Raw genomic sequence first — 22,661 nt, forward strand, 5'->3', positions numbered from 1 at the left:
GTCAGGCTGCAGGTGTCCCCAGCTGCGGCTCTCCTCCCGCATCTGGACACCCCCCCGTCCCCGAGGGTGTGCACCCGAGTCTGGCCAGACCCCCAGCTCAGGTGAAAGCCTGTCTCAGGCTGGGCACCGGGGAGGGGGGGTGTCTCACATGCATTCAGGGACTCCCTAAGAGCCTGGACGCCCACGTGGGTCTGGTGGCTCAGGGCGGTACCTAGGAGTGCCCGGTCATGAAGTGGGCATGAGGTCAAGGCTTGGGAATGTTGGGCGGCTTGGAGGGGCCCAGCGCAGGTGGCCCAGCCTCCAGCCTCCCGACCAGGCCAGAAGACCGCCCCCCAGCCCTCACCCCCAAAGCCAGGCCCCAGAACAGTGAGTGGTGGGCAAAGGGCCCTCAAGGAGCTTCTCGGCTGCATCTGGGTGGCCCCGGGCCTGGAGAGCCAGCTGCGGGCCCCCGGGGCGGTGGTCTGCGGACCCTGTGCCCTGGAGAGCTGCCCCTCCCAGCAGAGGTCAGTGGGGGGCTGTGTTAGGGGGGCTAGAGGGTTGGGGTTTGGGGATGGGGGTGGGACTCCAGAGGTGAGCAGAAGAATGGGGGAGGCTCTGACCAAGAGAGGAGGAGGTTGTGGAGGGAGGGGAGCTGCAGGCGGGGGGGGGGGTGGGGGGACCACCGCAGGTGGGGGGGTCCCTGAGCACCCTGGGGCTGGCTCTTGCTGTTGAGTGTTGGCCACAGGCATGATTCCCACAGTGCCTTGTCAGTGCTGCTGCCTGGCATGCCTGGGGTCCAGTCGCTGGACTGGGGGGGTCAGGGCTAGGGGGCGGTGGCCAGCTGTCCCCTGTGCCACCAGCTTGCCAGAGGTGGGGGACGGAGGGGGCTATATAGCAGGTGTCCATGCCATGCCCAAGGTCTGAGAGAGCAGCTCTGGCTTGTCCTTTCCGTGGGCCAGCTTCCTGATGTCTGCACACCTGTCCGGGTCCCTACAGGTCATCACGCACTTGGTGGCACCTGGGCATGTCTGACAGAGGGTCTGTACCCCTGCAGTCTCCCGCCGTGTGCCCCCTCCCGCCCATGCGCCTGGGAGCCAGGGCCAGCACCTGCACAGAGCTCCTGAGAGCCGAAGCTGGTGGTGGGCCCCTGGTGGTTCCCCACCCGGATGGGACCCCACCTTCAAGCCCGCTGTGTGGAGGGGCAGACGGAGGCCTGGGAGGGTTGGGGGCAGGTCTGCGTCACCAGTCGCTGGCACAGCCTCCCTCCGGAGGCCTTTTCCTGTGGGGGGGAGGGCCCGCCAATGAGGGCCGAGCCTGTCACGTGGGCCTGACAGCTGGGGAGGGGGTGGCCGGCGACAATGTGGACCTGAGGCAGCCACTGTTGAGAGCCACAGGCTTGAGACCCCCAGCCTGCCGGACCCCAGCCTGCCCGTCTCAGGCCACCAGCCCGGGGCCCCACCATGTTCTCCAGGAAGAAGCGGGAGCTCATGAAAACCCCTTCCATCTCAAAAAAGAACCGGGCGGGAAGCCCCAGCCCACAGCCCTTGGGGGTGAGTGAGCCTCTCCGTGGACTGCAGAGCGGGCGGGACCTTAGAGAAGCACCCCGGGCGGCTCCATGCTGGGCTGGCGACGGGGGGCTCCCACCAGCTACAGCCCCTACCGGGCTGGACAGCACGGGCCACGCAGGACAGGTTGGGACCCTGGCGTTCAGCTCACGGTAGGAGCCCTTTGGGCTGCCCACCGCACCCCTCCGCCTGGATCAGGGCTGGCTGTGGGGCTGAGGGGGGAGTTGGGAGGGGGCTGGCGAGGGGGCGGCCGTGGGTCTGGGACCACAGGGTGGTGGTCAGGGAGTCTGGGCGCAGCGGCGCGTTCTGAGGTGAGAGCTAGAGCATGGCCATGGGGCCAAGGTCTCTAGGGCTGCTGGGCACGAAATAGGGGCCTTGGGTGGAGGGCCTGGGGGGCATCTCTGGGGTCTGGCGGACTACAAGGTCAGGGGCTATGTACCTGGGGGCTATAAGCCTGGGGGCCTCTGTGGAACTTGGGGGTCCACAGGACTCTTAGGCATACAGGCATCGACAAAGGTGTCTTCAGCAGGGACTCAGGGTGTCTGCGGCAGCCTGCAGGGGGCTGCAGAGGCTGAGGACCCCCTTTGGACCGCCCCACGCCACCAGGAAGTGGGGTGCCCCTCCCCCCCCACAGGCCCCACCCCTGGCTGTGGTTTGGGCAGAGGCCGTTGTTTGTGAAAGCTGGGGAAAGAGGATGTTGGGTAACAGGTGTGGGCGGGGCGGGGCCCTCCGACCTCTGGCCTTTGATCCCATGGGGTCAGGCCGGAGACCCTCCAGAGTCCCCACTTCATTTTTGGGGAAACTGAGGCAGTGCCTGGGCTGGAACCCCTGGTCACCAGCTTGCCCCACCCTCCCAGGAGCTGCCCAGGAAAGACGGGCCTGACACAGTGTCCCTTGGACCCAGCCTGGAGCCGCCAAGTGCAGCCTCGAACGCCAAGGCCACGGGCACCCTCAAACGACCCACCAGCCTGAGTCGCCATGCCAGCGCTGCTGGCTTCCCGCTGCCTGGCGCCAGCTCCTGGACGCTGGGTCGGGGCCACCGCAGCCCACTGGCCGCAGCCGGCCCCGCCGAGCCTCCCGTCGAGGGTCCCTGCCCTGACACTGGCGAGATCTCTCACCTGCTGGCCGACGTGGGCCGCTTTGCCAAGGCCCTTGAGAAGCTCAAGGAGTGTGTCCTGAGGGACGGTGAGCGGCCGCAGGGGCACTGAGGCCTGGGCGGAAGGCGGAGCTGGACACAGATACCTCAAAGCCTGCGGGCTCCGGGCGGGGTGGAGGGAGGAGAGCCAGTCTCAGAAGGCTCTGCATTGCCACCGGGGCCCTGAGGGATGCGTAGGAGTCCGGAGGCCACAGGCAGAGAAAGGCTTGGAGGCGGAGGGACCATCCCCTGGACAGGCTTGGGAACCCAAAATGGAGATGCCTTCGGGGGAACAGCTTTGGGGCGTCGCTGGCGTAGGAAGTGCATGAGGCTGGAGGCGTGGAGAAGAGTGGGGAGGGACCCCAACTCGTCTCCCGCGGGCCACGGGTAGCCACAGAGAATGCTAGAGCAGAGGTGGGGCGGGTTGGAGCCCTGGGGCCTGGCTGGAGAGGGCTCCTGCAGGAGCAAGGGGCAGGACTGGCACGGGAGCCGCAGGCCTGAGCTGTCTGTTAGGGATGCGGTTCCGTTTTCTCCTCCATGTGGCGCTGACAGCCCAGCTTCCTGCCGAGTTATTTTCATCTGCTTCCTGTTTGTCCCTGGCACCTCGTGGCTGCAGCCCGCTCCTCCCCTCCCCGAAACCGCACGGGCCGGGACCATGCCTGGCGCTGACCCGCTCCTGCTCCCCCCCGGGCCCCGCTCTGTGGATCTGCAAACTGAGGCCTCCGTGGGGCCCTGACCCCTGGCTCTCCTGGCCCGAGGAGGGGCCAGAGCTGGGGTCTGACTTCAGCCTCCTCACGGCCTCTCCAGAGGCCTGGCCCCTGCTGGGTGGGAGGTGGGAGCCCCTAGGGTTATCTGGTGGGGCGGGGGCCAGAGCGGCTTCCTGGGGAAACTCTCTAATCTCAGTTCCTTTCCGATCCCTGCGCTTCCTTGGAGGCCAGGACTGGGCGGGGCTGAGCCCGAGGGCGAAGTGCCGGAGGCTGGGCCCGGCCGGCCGCGGCCCCTTCCACCCGCTTGGGGCCGCCTGGAGAGGCTGTGGGCTGAGTCCCGCGCTTCTAACCCTGGGCTCAGGTGTCTCATGTGTGCAGTGGGGGCCCCGTGGGGCCTGTGGGGTGGCTGGCTGTGGCCGAGGATCTCAGCACACTGTGACGGTGACAGAACGGGGAGTCCCCAGGTCAGGGACAGTGCAGGGCCCACCCACCCGGCTGGGAGCGCCGGGGCTGGGGGTGAGGCAGGGAAGGGGCGTGGCCCCGTCTTCCCTGGATCCTGCAGGAGCCTGAGGGGCTGGAGCTCCCCCTAGTCCCCCCCCCCCCCGCGTGGGGACCTTCAGTGGGGGTCGTGGGTGCCAGAAAGCACAGCACCGTCCATCCGGCATGGTGTGGAGGGGACACGGGTGTCGGGCTGCCCTCCCAGCGGGCCGCCAGGCCTCCTGGGTCCCTGTCTGCAGTCCACACATTCCTGTGGTTTTGCTCCTACCAAGCGGGCCCGTGTTTTGTGCACGGGGCTTTGCCTGCACACACCGCTTTTTTCTCATGAAGACGGTCTACAGGGAAGGGAGGGGCGGGCTGGCTCACTCCGTGGAGTGTGCAAGTCCAGATCCCGTGTTGTGAGTGACTGCTCGTGGAGGCTGTCTAAGGTCGCATTCTGAGACACAGATCTGACCCTGACGCCGTTTGACTCTAGCACCTTCTGTGACTCCCCACTGCCCTCAAGACGAAGCCAAGCAGGGCCTTCCTGTCTGGGGTTCTCACGCCTTTGAAGCCCACGTGCGCGGAAAAGCTTCATCTTTGAGAAATGACTTCCCTTTTCTGTGCCTCAGTTTCCCCATCTGCAAAATGAGGGAGAGTAGATAATGACTGGAGGGCCGGACAGAACCTTGAGCGGCCCTGAGAGGCTGTGGCAGGAAAGTGGCCTGGGGGGCTGCCTGGAGGAGGTGGGCACCGGGGCTGCAACTTGAAGGTCAAGCAGGAGCTTGCTTTCTGGGAGGACATGAAAAGTGTCCTGAGCACAGGGTCTGCCAAAACCACCGTCTGGCCCTCGCGGACTGGCCAGCAGCCCAGAGAGGCCCGGAGTGGGCTTTGGGCAGCCACCGTCTCCCCTCTGGGGTCAGGAGCTCTGAGGCAGCGGCAAGCAGGCTTTCCCGGGGGGCCAGGCGTGCGCCCCCGCTCACACCAGCTCTGCCCCACAGACCTCCTGGAGGCCCGCCGGCCCCTGGCCCACGAGTACCTGGGCGACGCTCTTCGTGTGATGCGCCAGATCATTTCCAGGTACCCGCTGCTGAACACCGTGGAGTCACTGACTGCCGCCGGCACCCTCATTGCCAAGATCAGAGGTCAGCCAGCCCCAGGCAGGGCAGGGAAGGCTCTGGGGGCACTTGGGAGGGCTTCCTGGAGGAAGGGACATTTGAAGTGTGTTTTGAAGGGTGCGTGGCAATTTGACAGGCACAGCTCTCGTGCTGCCCCTGGGCCAAGGGCTGACTTCCTCCAGTCGTAGGCAGGGGTGGGTGTGTCCCGGCCTGGGCCAGTCACCCTCACCCATGTCTCTGCCCACCAGCCTTCCATTATGAGAGCAACCAGGAGTGCGACAAGCAGGAGTTTGAGAAGGCCCTGGAGACCATCGCTCTCTCCTTCAGTAACACGTGAGTGCCGCGGGGCCTGTGGAGCGGGACTGGGTGCGTGGGGCCGCTGGTCTCTGGGTGCTGACCCTGTCCTGCCCTGCAGCGTGTCTGAGTTCCTCATGGGGGAAGTGGACAGCAGCACTCTCCTGTCAGTGCCCCCTGGGGACCCCATCCAGGTGAGCAGGGGCGACCTGGATGCTGCATGGGGCCTGGCCGGCTGGGGGGGGCACTCCTGTGTCCTCCGCCCAGGGTGGGGGTGGGGCAGTGGCTGTCTCCTCTGTCCAGGGTCAGTGGCTGTCTCCCCTGTCTAGGGTGGGGGGGCCAGTGGCTGTCTCCTGCGGGAGGTGCGTGGGACAGAGCCCTGCCCGGGGCCCGCCCACGGTGTCTCTCCTTCGCAGACCATGGAAAACCTGTACGGCCCCGGCAGCGAGGGCACCGCCCCCAGCGCAGACGACTGCGAAGCCGGTGAGCATCCTTCGAGGGGCCAATGGGCAGGCGCCCGCATGTCGGGCCGAGGGCGGGCGGGAAGGCTGGGGGCGCCGGGCTGCGCTCAGCGGGTCCCCCGCAGGCTGCCTGGCCCCGGAGGAGGTGGACATGCTGCTGCAGCGCTGCGAGGGGGGCGTGGACGCCGCGCTGCACTACGCCAAGAACATGGCCAAGTACATGAAGGACCTCATTGGCTACGTGGAAAAGCGGACGGCGCTGGGTAGGCGCGGCAGGCGGGCTGCGGTGGGGGCCGACCCCGCGGCGCCGCGGCCTCGCGCTCACTCCGCTTCCCCCGCAGAGATGGACTTCGCCAAAGGCGTGCAGAAGATCGTGCACAACTGCAGGCAGAGTTTCATGCAGCAGGTGCGGTCCCCGGCCGCGGGGGTGTCTCAGCCCCGGCCCCGGGGCGGCCAGAGGGGTGGGGTCTCCCAGCGGCTCCGAGGGTGCAGACCCCGGCGGAGGAGGCCGGGGAGGCGGGGCCGGGAGGCTGCATAGCCCCGCCCCCCGTGACCTCTGCCCTCCCCTCCCAGCCCCACATGCCGCTCCTGTCCATCTACTCCCTGGCCCTGGAGCAGGACCTGGAGTTCGGCCACAGCATGGCGCAGGCGGTGGGCACGCTGCAGAGCCAGACCCTCACGCAGGTGCACGGGCGGGCGGGGTGGGGTGGTGCGGGTGGGGGGTGCTGTGCCAGGGCCTGCCCTGCTCACGGCCTGTCCCCGCAGCCCCTGAACCTCAGGCGGCTGGAGCACGAGAAGCGCAGGAAGGAGATCAAGGAGCTGTGGCACCGCGCCCAGAGGAAGCTGGTACGCGGGGGGTGGGGGGGGTGGGGGGGGTGGGATGGGGGGGGCGGCGCTGGGGTCTCCTGCCCCCGCTGGGGGCTGACCCTAACCCTCAGACGCCAGGCCCGCCACCTCCCGCTGTTCTGTGCGGGGGGGGGGGGGGGGGGGGCTGGAGGGGAAGACCAGCATGGACGGGGCGGGGCGGGGACCGAGGCGCTCGCAGGTCTAGGGCAAGTCTCTTCCCCGTGGTTGGGTCAGACGTTTCCGAAGCTACTGGCATCTCCGAGCTCGCTGACAGGGCCCGTGGCTCCCACCCCCAGCTCCTTCCGGCGCTGCCAGCAAACACGCCTCCCCTTCTGGGCCCTCCGCAAGGGCTCACTCTCGGGGTCCGGGCCTTTTTCCACCGCACTCCCCCTCCACCAGCTGCACCCTCGTCCGTCACCTGTCACGGCTGTGGAGGCCGCTTGGCTCCTTTCACTAGGTCCCACCGGCGGGCCGTCTGCGCACTGCGGGGGCTCTTGGCGTTCCGGGTTGTAGGGCCGAGACCTCCGGGGCCGCTCTGCGGGCCTGCGGCCGGGCCGGTGTCTCCCGCGGGCGCCCAGAGCGGGCGTCGGGGAGGGTGTGCGCAGGCGAGCCTGTCTTCCTGCCAGCCCTCTCTTCTGTAATTGCTCACTTTGGACAAAGGCCCATTTCTTCTTGATTTGCCGGAGCCTTTGCCATATTAGAGGACTCGGCCCTCGCTGGTGTGAGCTACGGACCCCCACCTGCTTTGCTGTCCCGACGGGATTTTACCTGTTTCTCCGGGCAGAAGACTGAGTGTCAGCACTTTCCTCACGGGGTTCCTGGGTGCCGTGTTGCGTGTGGAAGGTCGTCCTCAGGACTTTGCGTGGGTGCTGCTGGCATTCACGTGGCGGGCTCTGACGGTGCAGGCTGCGCAGTGTGGCCCCCAGAAGGCCACCCGAGCGCTCTTCCTGCCAACCTGAGGGTGCCTGGCTTCCTGCCCGGCCGGCCTCGCTGTTCTCCTGTGCATGAGGGGAAGTGAGAGGCGGGAGCGCGCCCGCCGCTCTGATGGGGCCCCAGGGGTCGCAGAGCTCGCGTCCCGGCTTTGGGGGCTGAAAGCGTCCTCCCAGGGACCCGTTGCAGGCGTCCCCTCCGGTTCTCCTGCCGTCCGCTCTGGGGCAGGGCCTCGGTCCGTGCGGCCGTGCCGTGGGCTGTGGGCACGTGTGGGGGGCTCAGGGGGCCGGTCGGGGAGAGAAGCCGGGGACAGGCCCAGCCGGAGGACGGCTCTGGACGGCGTCCTCGCCCCCACACCCACAGCAAGAGGCGGAGTCAAACCTGCGCAAGGCCAAGCAGGGCTACACACAGCGCTGCGAGGACCACGGCAAGGCCCACTTCCTGGCGGTCAAGGCTGAGGAGGAGCAGGCCGTCACCGGGCCCGGGGCCGCCGCCTCCAAGACCCTGGACAAGCGGCGGCGCCTGGAGGAGGAGGCTAAGAACAAGGTGAGCGCGGACGGGCAGCGGGCGGGCAGCGGGCAGCGGGCGGGAAGCGGACGGGCAGCGGGCAGCGGGCGGGCAACGGGCAGCGGGCAGCGGACGGGTAGCGGACGGGCAGCGGGGGCCGATCCCGCGGGCGCAGCTCCCGACAGGGGCGGGGGCACCCCGCAGGAGCGCCGACCTGCCCTTCTCTGCTGCCGGGGCGTCCAAGGCCTGAACCCGGCTGAGGGCTGTGTGCGCGCCCCCCGGCCCCCATCCAGGCCGAGGAAGCCATGGCCACCTACCGGACGTGTGTGGCCGATGCCAAGACACAGAAGCAGGAGCTGGAGGACACCAAGGTGACGGTGCTGCGGCAGATCCAGGAGGTCATCCGCCAGAGCGACCAGACCATCAAGTCGGTGCGCACCGTGTCCCGCGCTCCAGCCGGCGTTGTGGGGGTCGGAGGCGCAGCCAGTGGGGCTCACGCCGGCACCCCGTCGCCCGCAGGCCACCATCTCCTACTACCAGATGCTGCACATGCAGACGGCCTCGCTGCCCGTGCACTTCCAGATGCTGTGCGAGAGCAGCAAGCTGTACGACCCGGGGCAGCAGTACGCCTCCTACGTGGGCCAGCTGCAGCGGGACGAGGAGCCCGACGTGCGCTACGACTTCGAGCCCCACGTCTCCGCCAACGCCTGGTACAGCCGCCTGCGCGCACCTGGGGTCGCGGGGCTCCCCCCACACTGAGATGGGGCTGGGTGCGCTGATGCTCCTGAGGTCCCTGTCCTGTCCCTCCAGGTCCCCGGTCATGCGCACCCGTAAGGGGAGCCTTGCCAGTGACGCCACGGGGGCAGAGGCCACCGGCAGCCCTGAGGAGGAAGGTGGATCCGGCAATGGCACACCTGCCAAGGAACACAGGGGTGAGGGCCCGGTGGGGGTGGCGAGTGGGCGCGGCCTCTCTAGAGCCCCTCAGTCCCCGCTGAACACCCCTCCTGCAGGTGGGCGTGGACACCAGGTGCACAAGTCGTGGCCCACCACCGTGTCAGACTCAGAGGGCAGCCTGGACCCCAGCCCTGGCTCAGGTGAGGGGGCCTGGCTACCTGGAGGCTGGCCTGGGTGTGGGGCGGCGGACTCATCGTGCGGGCAGAGCCGTGAGCTGGCTCTGGGGAGGGTCCGGCTGACCCGTGCCGGGCCCCTGTGGGCCTGGGCTGCCTGACGCCCGTTTCCTGCTCAGGGGACTTTAAGAAGTTGGAGCGGATGTCGTCCAGCGGCACCCTGTCGTCCAACGAGGAGCTGGTGGACCAGGAGGGCAGTGCAGGGCCGTCAGCCTTTGAGCAGGGTGAGGGGGCCCCCGTGTGGACGTTGTAGGGCGGGGCTTTGGACTCCGGGGCTGGGCCTGGCCCCGGCCCAGACCAGCCTCGCTCAGGCTGACCACTTGCCCTGCCCCCCAGCTGACCTCAACGGCATGGCCCCCGAGCTGCCAGTGGCCGTGCCCAGTGGGCCTTTCCGCAACGTGGGGCTGTCCAAGGCTGCCCGCACGCACCGTCTGCGAAAGCTGCGCACGCCGGCCAAGTGCAGGGAGTGTAACAGCTACGTCTACTTCCAGGGGGCGGAGTGTGAGGAGGTGAGGGCGGCCAGCGCGCGTGCCCAGCTGGGAGCAGAGGGAGGCTCGTGCAGACCCAGAGGGCCCCGGCGGGGGGAAGAGGGCGCTGGCAGAGGTCCCGGCCAGGGCCTGGAGGTGGGAGCAGGCTGGCCCGGCGGAGGAGCCAGGCCCGGGTGGCGGAGGTGCGGCGCCCAGCCAGGAGGGGAGACAGGGTCAGGAGGGCTTCAGAGTGGAGGTGCTGTGGGCGTGGGCTGGGGGGCTCGCTCACGGGCGCCCCCCGCAGTGCTGCCTGGCCTGTCACAAGAAGTGCCTGGACACGCTGGCCATCCAGTGTGGCCACAAGAAACTCCAGGGCCGCCTGCAGCTCTTCGGCCAGGACTTCTTGAAGGCGGCCTGCGGCGCGCCCGACGGCATCCCCTTCATCGTCAAGAAGTGCGTCTGCGAGATTGAGCAGCGGGCACTGCACACCAAGGTGACCGCGGGGGCGGCCGTCGGGGCTTCGTCCTGGCGGGGGGGGGGGGGGGGGGCGGCGGGGGGCGTGGCCCGGGCTGACGGCCGCCCCCGCAGGGCATCTACCGTCTCAACGGGGTGAAGACGCGCGTGGAGAAGCTGTGCCAGGCGTTCGAGGCTGGCCAGGAGCTGGTGGAGCTGTCACAGGCCTCGCCCCACGACATCAGCAACGTCCTCAAGCTCTACCTGCGGCAGGTAGGACCAGGGTGGGGCGGCGGCTCACGCCCAGCCGGGCGGGGGTGGGGCGGCGGGCCAGGGCGAAGACCCCACTGCTCCACTCCCCCTGCAGCTGCCCGAACCCATCCTCTCCTTCCGCCTCTACCACGAGCTCGTGGGGCTGGCCAAGGACAGTCTGAAGGCGGAGGCGGAGGCCAAGGTGGCGTCCCGGGGCCGGGCAGACCCTGCGGAGACCGAGGCCGCGGCCGTGGCCATGGCAGGCCGGCTGCGGGAGCTCCTGCAGGACCTGCCCCCCGAGAACCGGGCCACACTGACGTACTTGCTGCGGCACCTGCGCAGGTGAGGGCCGGGGCCCAGGTCGGCAGGGCCTGGGGCAGCCTCAGCGGGCACTCACACCTGCTTCCGCATCCGCGGGACCCTAGGATCGTGGCGGTGGAGCAGGACAACAAGATGACTCCGGGGAACCTGGGCATCGTGTTCGGACCCACGCTGCTGCGGCCCAGGCCCACCGAGGCCACCGTGTCCCTGTCTTCCCTGGTCGACTACCCGCACCAGGCCCGCATCGTGGAGACCCTCATCACGCACTACGGCCTGATCTTTGAGGAGGAACCCGAGGAGGTGCCTGGGGGCCAGCTGAAGGTGGGGGCAGGCCCCAGGGCTGCCCCCTCCGAGCGAGCGGGCTGGGACGGAGAGCCTTGGTTTCAGCAGGCTCGTCAGGAGGGGCCCCAGAGGCATCTTTTAAGCAAAGAACTGATGGAGGGGGAGCTCCCCTGGGGGAAGCTCCACCACCAGTGCCAAGGCCCTGTGGCCGCACCTCCCCCACCTGGCTCTGGAGCCTGGCCGCTCCGTCCATCTCTCTCTGCATCGCCTCTGGCACATCCCCAGGCTCAGGCTCACGACCCGCCCCTGCCACGTCACAGGCTGCGCCACCAGCTCTCTTCCACAGGCTCTGCGCACATAGCTTCCCAGCTGCTCATTCTCGTGCGCTAGTCCCTGTGGAGGGTCCACCGTACCTCTCCTGGGACTGTGGGGGTGCAGGGGCAGCAGGACACGCTGGTTTCATCCACGTGGGACCTCACTCTGCTGCCCCAGCGAGGCCAGGGCAGCCCGCGCATACACGGGATGCGGTGACGTCACGCACACGGCAGGGAGCACTGAGGAGCTGTAGGCTCTCCTGGTTCTTGGTTCACCAGAGCGAGAGCAGAGCTGGGGCCTGGCGGGCATCCTGGGCCCTCCCTGAGCCCCGTTCTGCCACCTGCAGGACAGCTCAGACGCGGCACGGGCTGAGGCAGAGGTGCAGGTGCCCTACCAGGAGGGGAGCGCGGGGGCCACAGTCCCCCTGCAGGAGGTGGCGGATGGTGGCCCAGGTGAGTGGTGGTGACAGCCAGGTCGGCAGCGGGGCGACGAGGCGTCTTGGGGCCACGTTGGGTGCCCAGAGGCCACACGGCTGTGGGTTTGCCTCCCAGGAAGAGCTCGCTTGTCTGACATGTTCCTGAGGTGTGGCATAGTCACTGGCGGGGTACCCAGCTCATGGCAACAGCCCTGTGCCCAGAGACTGCCCTCTGGTGGCAGGCGGGCAGTCCCAGGTGGGGAGTGGGGCCCTGTGAGTGACAGCATGTCAGGCGCCGGTCCCCAGGGCCTTCCCGGTCACAACATGTCTGTCTGTCCTGTCTCCGCACCTCCCCCACCCCCCACCTCTCTTGACCTCCCAGAATCCCGGGTGGCCTCCAACGACTCTGATTCCGAGGTAGAAGAGGCCTCAGAGCTTCTGTCCCCAGCGGACAGGGGACACCGCCTCAGTTTCCAGGAGAAGCAGGGCAGCGAGGCCAGCACGGAGGTGGCCCAGGGCAGCCGCAGCGGCAGCGAGGAGCAGCTGGGCGCCGGGGCCAGGCACAGCGACGGGGGAGGCCTTTCCCAGCAGCTCACCGAGTTCAACGCCAACCAGTGCAACAATGTGGCCAAGGTCCCGCTGCCTGCCATGGGGCTCCGCGGTGCGCGGCTTGAGGCAGGCACGGGCCCGGGGCGGCAGCCGGAGTGTGTGTAGCTGGGGCGCCAGCCGGCCGGGCTGGTGGCTGAGGAGATCTCTGGGGACGTCTGGTCACTGTGAGGCCTCATACTCCAAGAACAATACACTGAGGCCGCTACCGGCTGCCCTTTCCAGAAGCTCCCAGGAGCACAGGGAGAGGCAGAGGCCTGCCCTGTGTCTGCCTGCGTGCCGGGGCCATGAAGAAGCCACGTACACCCCTGCTGAGTGGCCCTGCCCTCGGAGCCAGCCACCCTGTGGGCCACCGGCCGCCATGGAAGGGATGCTGGAAGCCAGACGGCGGGGTCCTGGAGGCAGTGTCGGGCCCCACGGAGCGCGGTGAGGTCCGTCCCGGGCCACGATGTAGGTTTTTCAAATGCACATTTTGCTTAAAATAAAGTTTTAAATCTGAGCCCATCTTTTCTGGCGGCGGCGGGAGGGGGACGCAGAGCCCCGAGTCGGGTCTTTGGCTCCCCACTGGAGAGGACTCTCAGGAAGAGAACCCCCCCCAGAAAACAGCCCAGGTGGGTTGTGCACACACAGGCATCAGATATGTACTCCTGGGAAACTTCAGCCAGGGCTGCTCGGAGGAACCTTCCAGATGGCAGAAACGGTCCATTCAGGCTGTCCGGGCAGCGGCCACCAGCCGGGTGTGGCTACGAAGCCCTGAAGCATGGCCGATGCCTGAGCACCTGAGTGTGAACCTCACTTTCGCCGACCAGTCTCAGAGCTGGGGCTGCCTTGCAGGGCAGCACAGCGGACAGCCGGCCGGCAGCCAGCCAGCAGCCACCCTCCCCAGTTCCTCTCACAGACCCCTTCAGCCCGGCTGGACCGGCCTCGGAGGGTCAAGGTTGGCTCAACAGCAGGAAGACCCAGCCTTTCATTGGCTGCAAAAACCCAGCTGGAATCCACACCCATCGGGACCCAAGCAGCTGGGAGGGGCTGGCCCAACACTGCGGCCCACCCCCGGCTCAGACCGACAGTGTCCGCGGCGGACAGAACGCTCTGTGCAAGCTGGCCTGGCCCTCCCCTGCCGTAGCGGAGAAAGATCCGGAAAGGGAGGCCCTGGAGCCAGCAAACAGCGGACTCACGCTGGCGAACAGCACAGGCCCACGCCCACGCCCCGGTGCTGCCCACGGCCACTGCTGCCCAGAGCACAACCCGGACGATGCGGCCCAGACCTGAAAACACCGAGTCCTGTCCTTTCACAGAAAAAAATCGGCCGATCCAAGATACGTCTTACACTTGATCTTAGCCAAAAGGCCGAGAAGGGACCCGTCCGATACACATCTGAAAAAACGGGTCACAAGAACGAACACGAAACTGTCCAACTGACCAGCGCTCCGGCGGACGGCGGCACGCCACGTACACCCGTTCGTCAAGGCGTGTGCGTCCTGAGAAGCGCCTGGAGCCTGGCCAGGCGAGGCAGCCGAGGGCTCTGATGCTGTTTGCAGAGCGCCTGCTGATTTACTCCTTTGGGGCCGGCTTCAGGCCAGGCTTCGCCCAGACTCACAGAATGTCACAGGGGCCCAGGGCCATGTGAATGGGCCCCCCCTGCCGCCACCCTCAAACCCGTACCCTAGGAGGGGGCGCCTAGGCATGTGCCAGAGCAACCGCCCAGCTCCCACCAATGCCGGGGCCGTGGGACGGCAGGTGCTCAGCAGCAGAGGCGGGCTGCGGTCCCCGTGCGGCAGAGGGACGTGTTCCCAAAGGAGAGCCCGGTGCTGCCGGAGACCACAGAGGAGGCTGCGCACCAAACCGCCGGCCGCAATCCCTGCGGACCTGTCGCAGTCCTTCCTGTGCCCACGGAGCGGAGCCGCACCCGCCGCACAGACGGCGTAGACCCACCCCACACGATACTCCACGTTCAGGAGCAGCCAAGGCACCCCGTGCCCGAGACTCCTCACGGCCCGACCTCCACAGTCAGTTCGACCTCACACGGGACAGACACAGCTTCACACGTTTATTTACAAACAAAACACAATTAAAACCCCGTGACACGAAAAAACTCCAATAACCAAATTTATTTTACTGTGGTTAAGACATCCAGGACGTTCACCGGCTCCGCGCACAGCTCCGCGGCCGGAAGCACTCACACCCCTGCCCTCCGTCTCCAGAACGCCCCATCCCCCCACACAGAGACTCTGTCTTCACGAAGGAGGGACTTCCCACCCCTGCCCCAGCCCCCACCCTCTCCTCTCTGTCCGTGTAGACAGGACTTCTCTGGGGCCCTCCTGGGAGTGGGGACCTGCAGGACGGGTCCTTCTGGGTCTGGCTGCTCTCCCTGAGCCCCGTGTCCTCAGGGTCCCTCCACATAGTAGCAGGGGTCAGGATCCCGCCCTTCCTGAGGCTGGATGGATCCTGTTCCCATGTGGGGACGGGCCGCCTCGGGGGCCCTGCTGGGAGGAGGTCCTGTAGGTTCCATCCTTCTGGCTCTGGCTTACTCTGGTCAAGCTGACTTTGGAAGGCAGGGCATGTATGTTTGTGGGGGTGGGAACAAGCTCTTCTAACACGTGGATGGGTCTGCGGGACCCTGAAACAGCCCCGTGCCTGTGCACATGCACAGGAGACCCCACCGCCATTCTAGAAAGTACCGAGACCCCGGTCTGTCCAGGGGAAAGCACATCCCCGCATCACACAGGCCCGAGTCAACCCCCGAACTTCAGGCCACGTGTAAACTCACCAAACTTACACGTGTAAACTCACCAAACTTACAAACGTTTAAGGAATCGCAACCACGGACACGCCTCTGCCAAGCGCGTATGTGAGAAGAGACACGGGTGCGTACCTATGGCCTGTGCCGGGGGCGACAGGGACACGCAGCCCAACCACACGACACGTGCGGGTCGAGCAGACCTTCCTACAGAGACGACCCGTCCGTGGCCTCCCAGCACCAGAGAACAACTCACGGGGTTAGTCATCAGGGAGACGAGAATCGCGTGTGCGGGGCACCAGCAGCGAGCGCAGGCAAGGCCGTGCGACTGTGACTCGGGGCCCCCACGGCACCGAGCAGTCCAGCGATTTCTGCACCGGATAACCGGCGTCCGCACAAGCCAGCGAGTCCACAGCTCGACACACACCCAGAAAAAATGCACCCACATGTCCACACAGAACCCATACGCCGACACTCGCGGCAGCAGTGTTCCTAAATCACGGCCCAAGACACGTAAGTCCAGGGTCCGCCGGAGGGTAACTGGGCACCGGAATGTCTGCATTCGCAGCTGGACAGACGACACGTGTCCCCCATGGATGGGAGCGTCCCCGGCCCCGAGCTGGAGCAAGGCCCCCACCTGCGGCCCCGGGGACAGACCCCGAGCCCGGACACACAGGGAGGGAGCCAGACACAGAAGGGCACGCAGGCTGAGTCCCCGTGTGTGACATGCCCAGACTAGACCTCCACGCATGGGAAGGTGCTCGTGGGGGGATGGGGGACGGGGACCGGCAGCTGATGGGGACGGGGCTGCTTCAGGGTGACGAATTCTAAGACTGATGGTACCTGAGAGCCACCGAGGGGCGTCCTGCACACGTCCACTGTGACACGTGAACCAGAGCGCGATCAAGCCGGCCGAAAGACAAGGACAGCCAACCTTCCAGCCAGACCAGGAAGGCCTCCCGCACGGAATCACTAATGCGGAGACCGGGGAACCCGACCACGCACTTCCACGCCAGAGAACGCTGAACGACACAGAGAGCAAGCCCCCTGCCGTCCGCCCCCACTGCAGACTTGGACAGGGACCCGCCTGGACGCGGCCCCCAAGGGGAGAGGGGCAGCAGGCCCCGCGGAACACGGGTACGGGCCCAGGGTCCAGGGCCTCGAGTGAGGCCACTCATGGCAAACCTGTCACTCCGCCTTGCTGCTCCAGACTGGCCAATTTATTTACTCCAATACTTTCACTGGTACAAACACCCAGCATCGGAGCAGCTGACCCCCCTGCCGCCCCGTGGACAGACGGCCGGGCCGCCCTGCTGGGGGCCGGCCGGACACTTGAGCCAGGACGGCTACAGGTCACTGGCTGCTGCAGGCCTCCCTGTGGCATCCTGTCCCCTCTGGAGGCTCACTCATGCGGGGTCCAGGGTGGGGCTCAGCACCCAGGCGGGGTCACCCCAGGGTCTGGAGAAGCAGCGGTGAGGTTCCTCGTGGCGGGGGGTGGGGGGCACAGCCCCATCTGCCTCCAGGCCGCAGGGCGGGAGAGAGACGGGCAGACCACCACGTGTCAGGCCTGCTGTGCGAGGCGAGCCCGGCCGGGCAGGAAGCGGGGCTGCCTCCACGCGCCCCCGACAGGGCGGTGACAGAGACGACGGTGGGGTAAGGGGAGAGGAAAGCTGGGACTCACTCCTGGACAGGCAGGCCCCGTGGCCACACGGCACGTCTCACCGGTTCGCGGGACGACTACTGCACCAGCCGGTAGGTGATGTACCTGCCGGCAGTCTCGCTGGGCCGGATCACCTTCACCACCTGCGCACATGGAAGGCGGGAAGGCGGGGCTGCGGGGGGCTGTGGGGGGCTGTGGGGGGCCGCACAGGGGGCCCCGGGCTGGCGGGGAGCCGGCGTGGCTGGACGCGCCGGCTCTGTCTAGAGGGGCCGGGCGTAGCACTGCTCACCTGCCCTCGCTTTATCCCGAAGTAGCGGGCCACGGGGTCTCCGGCCTGGATCCTGGGCAGCTGGTTCTCCCGGAGTTTACTGAGAAGCTCGGGTCAGGGAAAAAGCCAGGCTCCGCTGGCTGGGGTGGGGTGGCGGTCGGCGTGCGGGCAGGAGGGGGAAGGGCCCAGACGGGGGCTGAAAGGATACTACCGGGCCAGGAGCTCTGTCACCTCCTCTTTGGTCATGACGACGTGTTCTGGGACCAGCTGCCGAGAAGAGAAACGGAGTCTCCGTGTGGCTGAGACCCCACTGTGCCTCCACACAGGACGGGGGAGCACCACGTGCCACGGGCTATTTCCTCACCACGAACATCCACCCGGGGCATTCGGTGGTCCCGGCTGCTATCCCCCGCCCCAGCTCCTGACTCCACACGCGGACGGGGGACTAGAGCAGCTCAGGCAGACGGGCCGGGGGCACCATCTGGGGACCCCTGGGGCAGCAGATTCCAGCCCCCCAGCTTCCGGACTCCTGGCAGGTTCCCAGGTGTGCTTCCCGCCTAGGGCCACACCCAGAGACCCTGCTCCACTCCCTCCTGCAGACCTTCGCTGGGACGCGGCCCCGTCACCCCCCCGCGCCCTGGCGGGCCCCGTCTCTGCCCCCACCTCGTGCTCCGTGATGTTGATGAGCAGCTCCTGCTGCAGAAACTGCTCCAGGACGTACTTGGGGGCCATGTCCACCAGAGACTGCAAGACACGCGCAGCCTCACGCATAGCCGAGGGCAAGACGCCGCCACCCCACTTCTTCCCCAGAGGCTGACAGCGGGCAGGCGGCCGGGGGGGTTCACTTGCACACCTCCGAAAAGCACCCCACGTCACGAACCAGGAAATCCCACCCCTGTCAGCGGGGTTTCTCCAGGCGGAAGAGCCCACCCACCCCGACACGCTTCCCGGGCCTTAGCCTGGCTTCACAGCGACATAAGGCAAAATGCCCCCACGGCCGTCCCTGCGCTGACGGGACTGCGGGAACCTCGCACACGGAGACTGCTTGCCGCCCGCCATCCCACACCAGCACCCGCTCAGACCGGTCCAGCCCCCACGCAGGGACCCCGGCCCCTCCACGGGCGGCCTCCCCAGTCCGGCTTCTCTCCTCAGCGGGCGTTGGTGGGGACAATGTGGGGGCTGCTCTGGGAGGCCCGCATGGCACAGCTGCTCGTTCTCAGAGCCCAAGCTCCCGAGGCCCCACGAGGACACGGCGCCGCCTGTCAGCGGGGCCCTGGGAGGGGGACGTGGGGCGCACGGGCTCGGCCTTGGGGGGAGGGGGCCAGGCGTGCACCCACCTGCTTGGCGGACGGGGTCATGCCCTGCTGCACCACGATGAGGGCCCGCGTGATGTTCTCCTCCTGCATCCGCTGGCAGTACACCTTGATGGTCTTGATTCCCACCTTAGGCTCCTCTGGGGACAGAACGCGCGGCAGCCTGCGCTGTAAGGACGCCTCTTCCCGGGGGGCCTGCGGCCTGGCTCTGCCTCGCCACGGCGCCCCAGTGCAGCTCGGGAGCAGGCTCTGCCCCTGGGGCCTCAGTGTCCCCATGAGCCCACCGGGAACTGGTTCGTGTCCACATCTCCTGAGGAGCTGAAAGGTACCCCACATCCCCCCCACCTAGAGGGTCCTCTCTGGGACAAGGATCCGAAATCCACTTGGTTCAGTGCCTCAGTGGTTCCAAAATCTGCGAAAACCCCACACGAAGCAGTTCACCCGGTCTAGGCAGCACGGTGGCTGTGTGTTCAGAAGGAACGTGTGGTCAGCCGACCTGAGCGAGGACAGTCCCATCCCTGCAAGGCCAGACCCACTGGTCCCTCTGAGCCGAGCAAGTCAGCTACTGGCCACCACCTGCGTGAGGCTCCCAGCCGGGCCTTTCTGTGCCGCCCACCGCCTCGGACCCTGCCTCACCTGACAGGAAGCGTCGGGGTCTGCATTGTGCCCCCCCAAATCCCACTGTACTTGGGAACAAAGTCATAAAACAGACGGTTTTATCTGAATGAGGTCGTTAGTAGGGCTTAACTGGACAAAACCAGCAGCCTTCTAAGATGATGTGAAGACACAGGGATGCAGAGGGATGACCCCACAAGGACACAGAGACGAAGGCCTATGTGCCAGGGAGAGAGGACTCAGGTGGACACCCGGGCTCCGACGTCCCGCCTCCAGCAGGACTGGGGATGGTGCGACGTCAAAGCCGCCGGTCCAAGGAGCTCTGTTGTGACGGTGCAGGTGGATTAACACGCAGGGAACCCAGTCCCGGCCTGGGGCCCATCTGAACGCGGCGTCCACCCCGTCCAACTCCAGGGAGGGCCCTACCACCAGGCCAACTGTGAGGAGGCTGAGACAGCTCCACAGGGAGGCACCTGATTAGGCACCAAGGCTTCCGGAAAATATGCCTCACACGCAGGGGCCCCTCCTGTAAAAGCACCAGCTGGGGCCCTCCTGCAAACGTTTTCTACCCCCTCGGTGCCAGCCGGGGCCCAGGCCCCCAGGGTGCTCCCTGCACAACGTGGCCTCTCTGCCTCTGCAGGCTTTAGTCAGGCTGCCTCGCTGCAGCAGGGGCCACGACAGAGCACAGGGGTCCTGGGACAGCCCGTGGTGGGCTCTTCACTCGACCTGGGGCCTGGAGGGGCTCCTGGAAGGGGAGGCTTCTGAACGCGGTCTCCAAGAACGACAGATGGACACCGAGCAGGCAGACCACGCCGAAAAGGGTGTGGTAGGGCAGAACCCTGCAGCAGCAAGGGAAGGAGCTGCGGGGAGCGGGAGGCACAGGGAGTGGCAGGCGGGCTGTGGGGTCGGAGGATACAGGGGAGGCTGGGGCCCAGGGGGAGGCCGGCGATAACCCTGCTGGACAGAGAAAGCCATCAAGGAAGAAACAGCAGGGGGGGCGCCTGGGGGGCTCAGTGGGTTAAGCCGCTGCCTTCGGCTCAGGTCATGATCTCAGGGTCCTGGGATCGAGTCCCGCATCAGGCTCTCTGCTCAGCGGGGAGCCTGCTTCCCCCTCTCTCTCTCTGCTGCCTCTCTGCCTACTTGTAATCTCTGTCTGTCCGATAAATAAATAAAATCTTAAAAAGAGAAAGAAAGAAAGAAAGAAAGAAACAAACAAACAAACGAACAGCAGGGAACTGGAAAAGTGCTCAAACAAGGCAGAACTCAATGGTGTTGTCCACAGCGGGGAGGAGCCGCTTCCTTCCGACCGGCACAGAGAAGGGTCAATGTAGACACGGGGTCACCCAGCAGCTAGCTGCCATGAGCTGACCCTTGAGAAAACCCGTGGATGGCTCTACTAGAGCTGTGACCCCGAGGAGACACACAGCCACCCGGGACCAGCAAGGGCCTCACCTGGGAAGAACACGAACATCTGGTCAGTGGGGTCGTCGTTGTGGGCCACCAGCACCGTGAGGTCTGTGCGCCGTGGCCGCCCCTCACTCGGCTTGTCCCCAAACTGGGCCTTGAACTCTTCCAGGGTCTGGTCCAGCTCATCCTGGGTCACCAGGTAGCCACGGTCATGGCACAGCTGCAGAAAGAACTAGCCAGTGAGCTCAGGGCCGAGGAGGGATGGCGGAAGAGCTCGGATCGGATGAAGCCGCTGCAGGAATGACGCGACAGGTGCCGGCAGAGGTCAGCGAGGAAGGGGCAAGTGGGGACAAAGACCAGGACGCACCCCAGGAGAGCTCCTGCGCAGGGCCAGCCGCCGCGCGTCATCTCATACTGAGCCTCCGGGACAGGCTGGGACTGAGAAGCAGGGGCAGGGCCGTGGCGGGGGCGGGGGCGCGGGGCGCGGGGCGGGGGGGCACTGCGGGGCAGGCCAGGGTGGACTCTGGCTGGGAACCCGGCCACAGGCCAGGCAATGCTCAGGAGTCAGGGCTCTGGGGGCGGGCTGACCGAAGAGGACCCAGACGGAGAAACGCGGGGCCAGAGCGGCCGGTCAGCCCCGCGCCCGCCCCCCTTGGCCCAGGAGACCCCGGCCTGACTCCGGGCGCAGAGCGCACAGCTGTCCCGGCGCCCCTTCCAGAGCCGCGGCGCGGAGCGGAAAGGAGCCGCGGCGGGCGGCGGGCGGCGGCCCGGGCTTCGCCCCGCAGGGCTTCGGACCCCCGCCCCCGCCCCCTCTCTCCCGCCAGCCCGCGACCCTCCCCGGGGCCGGTCGCAGGCCCGCGGGGCGCCCACCCCGACCCCTCCGCTCCGGCCGCCCCGCCGCGCCCCCGCGTGCCCGGCCCGCCTTCACCGTCTTAGCCACGCGGGCGCACCTGCATGATGGTCTTGCGGATCTTCCACAGCCGGTACGTCTCCTCCTCGTCGTCCATGGCCGCCGCCGCTCTCAGTCAACGCGCCTGCGCCTGCGCCTGCGCCGGCGCCCGCGGCAGGACCCGCACGGACTGCGCCTGCGCCCGCGCCCGCGGCAGGACCCGCACGGACTGCGCCTGCGCCGAACCCCGCCTCCGCCCCTCGCCGGGCTGTCTACGGCGAACGCCTGACCTTCGAGAACGGCAGCCCAGCGGGCAGGCCGGGCCTTCCGCGAGCGCCGGTTGGCCGCGCGAGAGCCGAGCGGGTGGGAGGGCCCATTCGCGCCTCCGCAGGTATCGCGTGGCCTGGGCCGCGGGGCCTCTCGGGAGTTGTGGTTTCCGCCCAGCGCGCGTCTTGGGGCGGATTTTAGACTCGGGCTAGGCGGAGGCGAGGTGCGGGCGGGGAAACGGAGGCCCGGGCGGGATCCGCGGCCTGCCCGCCGCCCTCCCGGAGACGGCCGGGCGACCTCGCAGGCCCTCCGTAAATCTGCGTCCAGGGACGCCTGGGTGGCTCAGTGGGTTAAGCCACTGCCTTCGGCTCAGGTCATGATCCCAGGGTCCTGGGATCGAGCCCAACATCGGGCTCCTTGCTCCGTGGGGAGCCTGCTTCTCCCTCTGTCTCTGCCTGCTTGTGATCTCCCACTCTCTCTCTCTCTCTAACAAACGAATAAATAAAATCTTTTAAAGAAAAAAAAATCTGCGTCCAACTGCTGTGGGCCGCGTCCAACGTAATGCCCCTGAGCCTCAGTTTCCCCTTCTGTATAGCGGAAACAGAGTGTCCGGTTTCGGAGGCTTAGCCGAGACTCCAAAGGACGGAGCCCGGCACAGCCCTCGGGCTCAGGAAGTGCGCCCACCTCGCCTCCTCCCTGTCCTGTCCCCCGAGACCGGGTGCAGGGCCCGCGCGTGCCACAGCCCAGCCCCGACTGCGCGTCCGCCTTTCTCCCCGCTCAGCGCTCGCCCCGCCGGAGGCCGTCAGGAACCTCTCATTCAGCGAGGCATTCCCAGAGAAAATGATGGCCCATACACATATTTCTAGATCTGGCCTGTTGTAACCCTGATTTTCTCTTCAACTGAACAGGCCGGGGACCCCTCCCGCTCCGGGGACCCCCAACAGAAACCGCGAGCACAGCAGTAACGTCAGAACAGGAGCAGTGCAAGCCGGAGCTAAGCCCGATGGGAGACTGCCCGTTTCCAGCCGGGAAGGCGAGAGATTCCAGCAAAGGCCGAAGGAGAGGGAGGCGGCTGTGGGAACGTCTGGAGACAGGCGCGTCGGCCAGAGAGCAGTGTGTGCAAAGGCCCTGAGCTGCACTGTGCCTGGTGTGTTGGCAGTGAGGAGGCCCGGTGCGAAGAAAGGAGGTTTGAGGGTGTAGAGGAGCAAACCCGGGAGGCCTTGTTGGTGGAGAAGCTTGGGTTTT

General features: G+C 67.2%; 2 protein-coding genes across 9 annotated transcripts; one reads left to right on the top strand and one right to left on the bottom strand.

The window, feature by feature from the left end:
- The first annotated feature begins 242 nt into the window (after positions 1 to 242).
- ARHGAP45 (Rho GTPase activating protein 45) lies at positions 243 to 12,756 on the top strand. Of its 8 annotated transcripts, XM_059159194.1 has the most exons (24): positions 366 to 503; positions 976 to 1,529; positions 2,402 to 2,729; positions 4,865 to 5,008; positions 5,230 to 5,314; positions 5,397 to 5,469; positions 5,692 to 5,758; positions 5,862 to 5,999; positions 6,078 to 6,142; positions 6,310 to 6,420; positions 6,502 to 6,582; positions 7,876 to 8,058; positions 8,313 to 8,450; positions 8,539 to 8,729; positions 8,830 to 8,951; positions 9,030 to 9,113; positions 9,266 to 9,370; positions 9,483 to 9,655; positions 9,918 to 10,106; positions 10,202 to 10,339; positions 10,434 to 10,660; positions 10,744 to 10,960; positions 11,583 to 11,688; positions 12,034 to 12,756. In XM_059159194.1, exons 2-24 carry the CDS (start codon positions 1,440 to 1,442, stop codon positions 12,363 to 12,365), a joined length of 3,387 nt encoding a protein of 1,128 aa, XP_059015177.1. In that variant the 5' UTR covers positions 366 to 503; positions 976 to 1,439; the 3' UTR covers positions 12,366 to 12,756. The 8 variants fall into 8 exon arrangements, with proteins under 8 accessions (XP_059015173.1, XP_059015171.1, XP_059015172.1 ...); XM_059159190.1 differs by lacking the exon at positions 976 to 1,529 and having other exon boundaries at positions 243 to 503; XM_059159192.1 differs by having other exon boundaries at positions 8,830 to 9,113.
- A 3,439-nt stretch (positions 12,757 to 16,195) lies between these two features.
- Positions 16,196 to 21,353, bottom strand: POLR2E (RNA polymerase II, I and III subunit E). Its single transcript, XM_059159199.1, has 7 exons — positions 21,211 to 21,353; positions 20,306 to 20,480; positions 18,263 to 18,378; positions 17,589 to 17,669; positions 17,134 to 17,192; positions 16,947 to 17,025; positions 16,196 to 16,800 (listed from the first exon to the last, which is right to left on the bottom strand). The coding sequence occupies exons 1-7, from the start codon at positions 21,265 to 21,267 to the stop codon at positions 16,735 to 16,737; spliced, it is 633 nt and encodes a 210-aa protein (XP_059015182.1). The 5' UTR covers positions 21,268 to 21,353; the 3' UTR covers positions 16,196 to 16,734.
- Between the last annotated feature and the right edge of the window lie 1,308 nt (positions 21,354 to 22,661).

The sequence above is a fragment of the Mustela lutreola genome, chromosome 2, assembly GCF_030435805.1.
Source record: "Mustela lutreola isolate mMusLut2 chromosome 2, mMusLut2.pri, whole genome shotgun sequence".
Classification (NCBI taxonomy): domain Eukaryota; kingdom Metazoa; phylum Chordata; class Mammalia; order Carnivora; family Mustelidae; genus Mustela; species Mustela lutreola.

Excerpts from the sequence above, each read along its gene's own strand:
- ARHGAP45 (XM_059159188.1), top strand. The coding sequence starts at position 258 with ATGTTGGGCGGCTTGGAGGGGCCCAGCGCAGGTGGCCCAGCCTCCAGC. Across the intron at positions 5,470-5,691 it reads CCCCTGGGGACCCCATCCAG|ACCATGGAAAACCTGTACGG; the intron begins GTGAGCAGGGGC and ends TCTCCTTCGCAG. Across the intron at positions 10,961-11,582 it reads TGCCTGGGGGCCAGCTGAAG|GACAGCTCAGACGCGGCACG; the intron begins GTGGGGGCAGGC and ends TGCCACCTGCAG.
- POLR2E (XM_059159199.1), bottom strand. The coding sequence starts at position 21,267 with ATGGACGACGAGGAGGAGACGTACCGGCTGTGGAAGATCCGCAAGACC. Across the intron at positions 18,379-20,305 it reads GATGTTCGTGTTCTTCCCAG|AGGAGCCTAAGGTGGGAATC; the intron begins GTGAGGCCCTTG and ends TTCTGTCCCCAG. Across the intron at positions 17,670-18,262 it reads TGACCCCGTCCGCCAAGCAG|TCTCTGGTGGACATGGCCCC; the intron begins GTGGGTGCACGC and ends CGTGTCTTGCAG.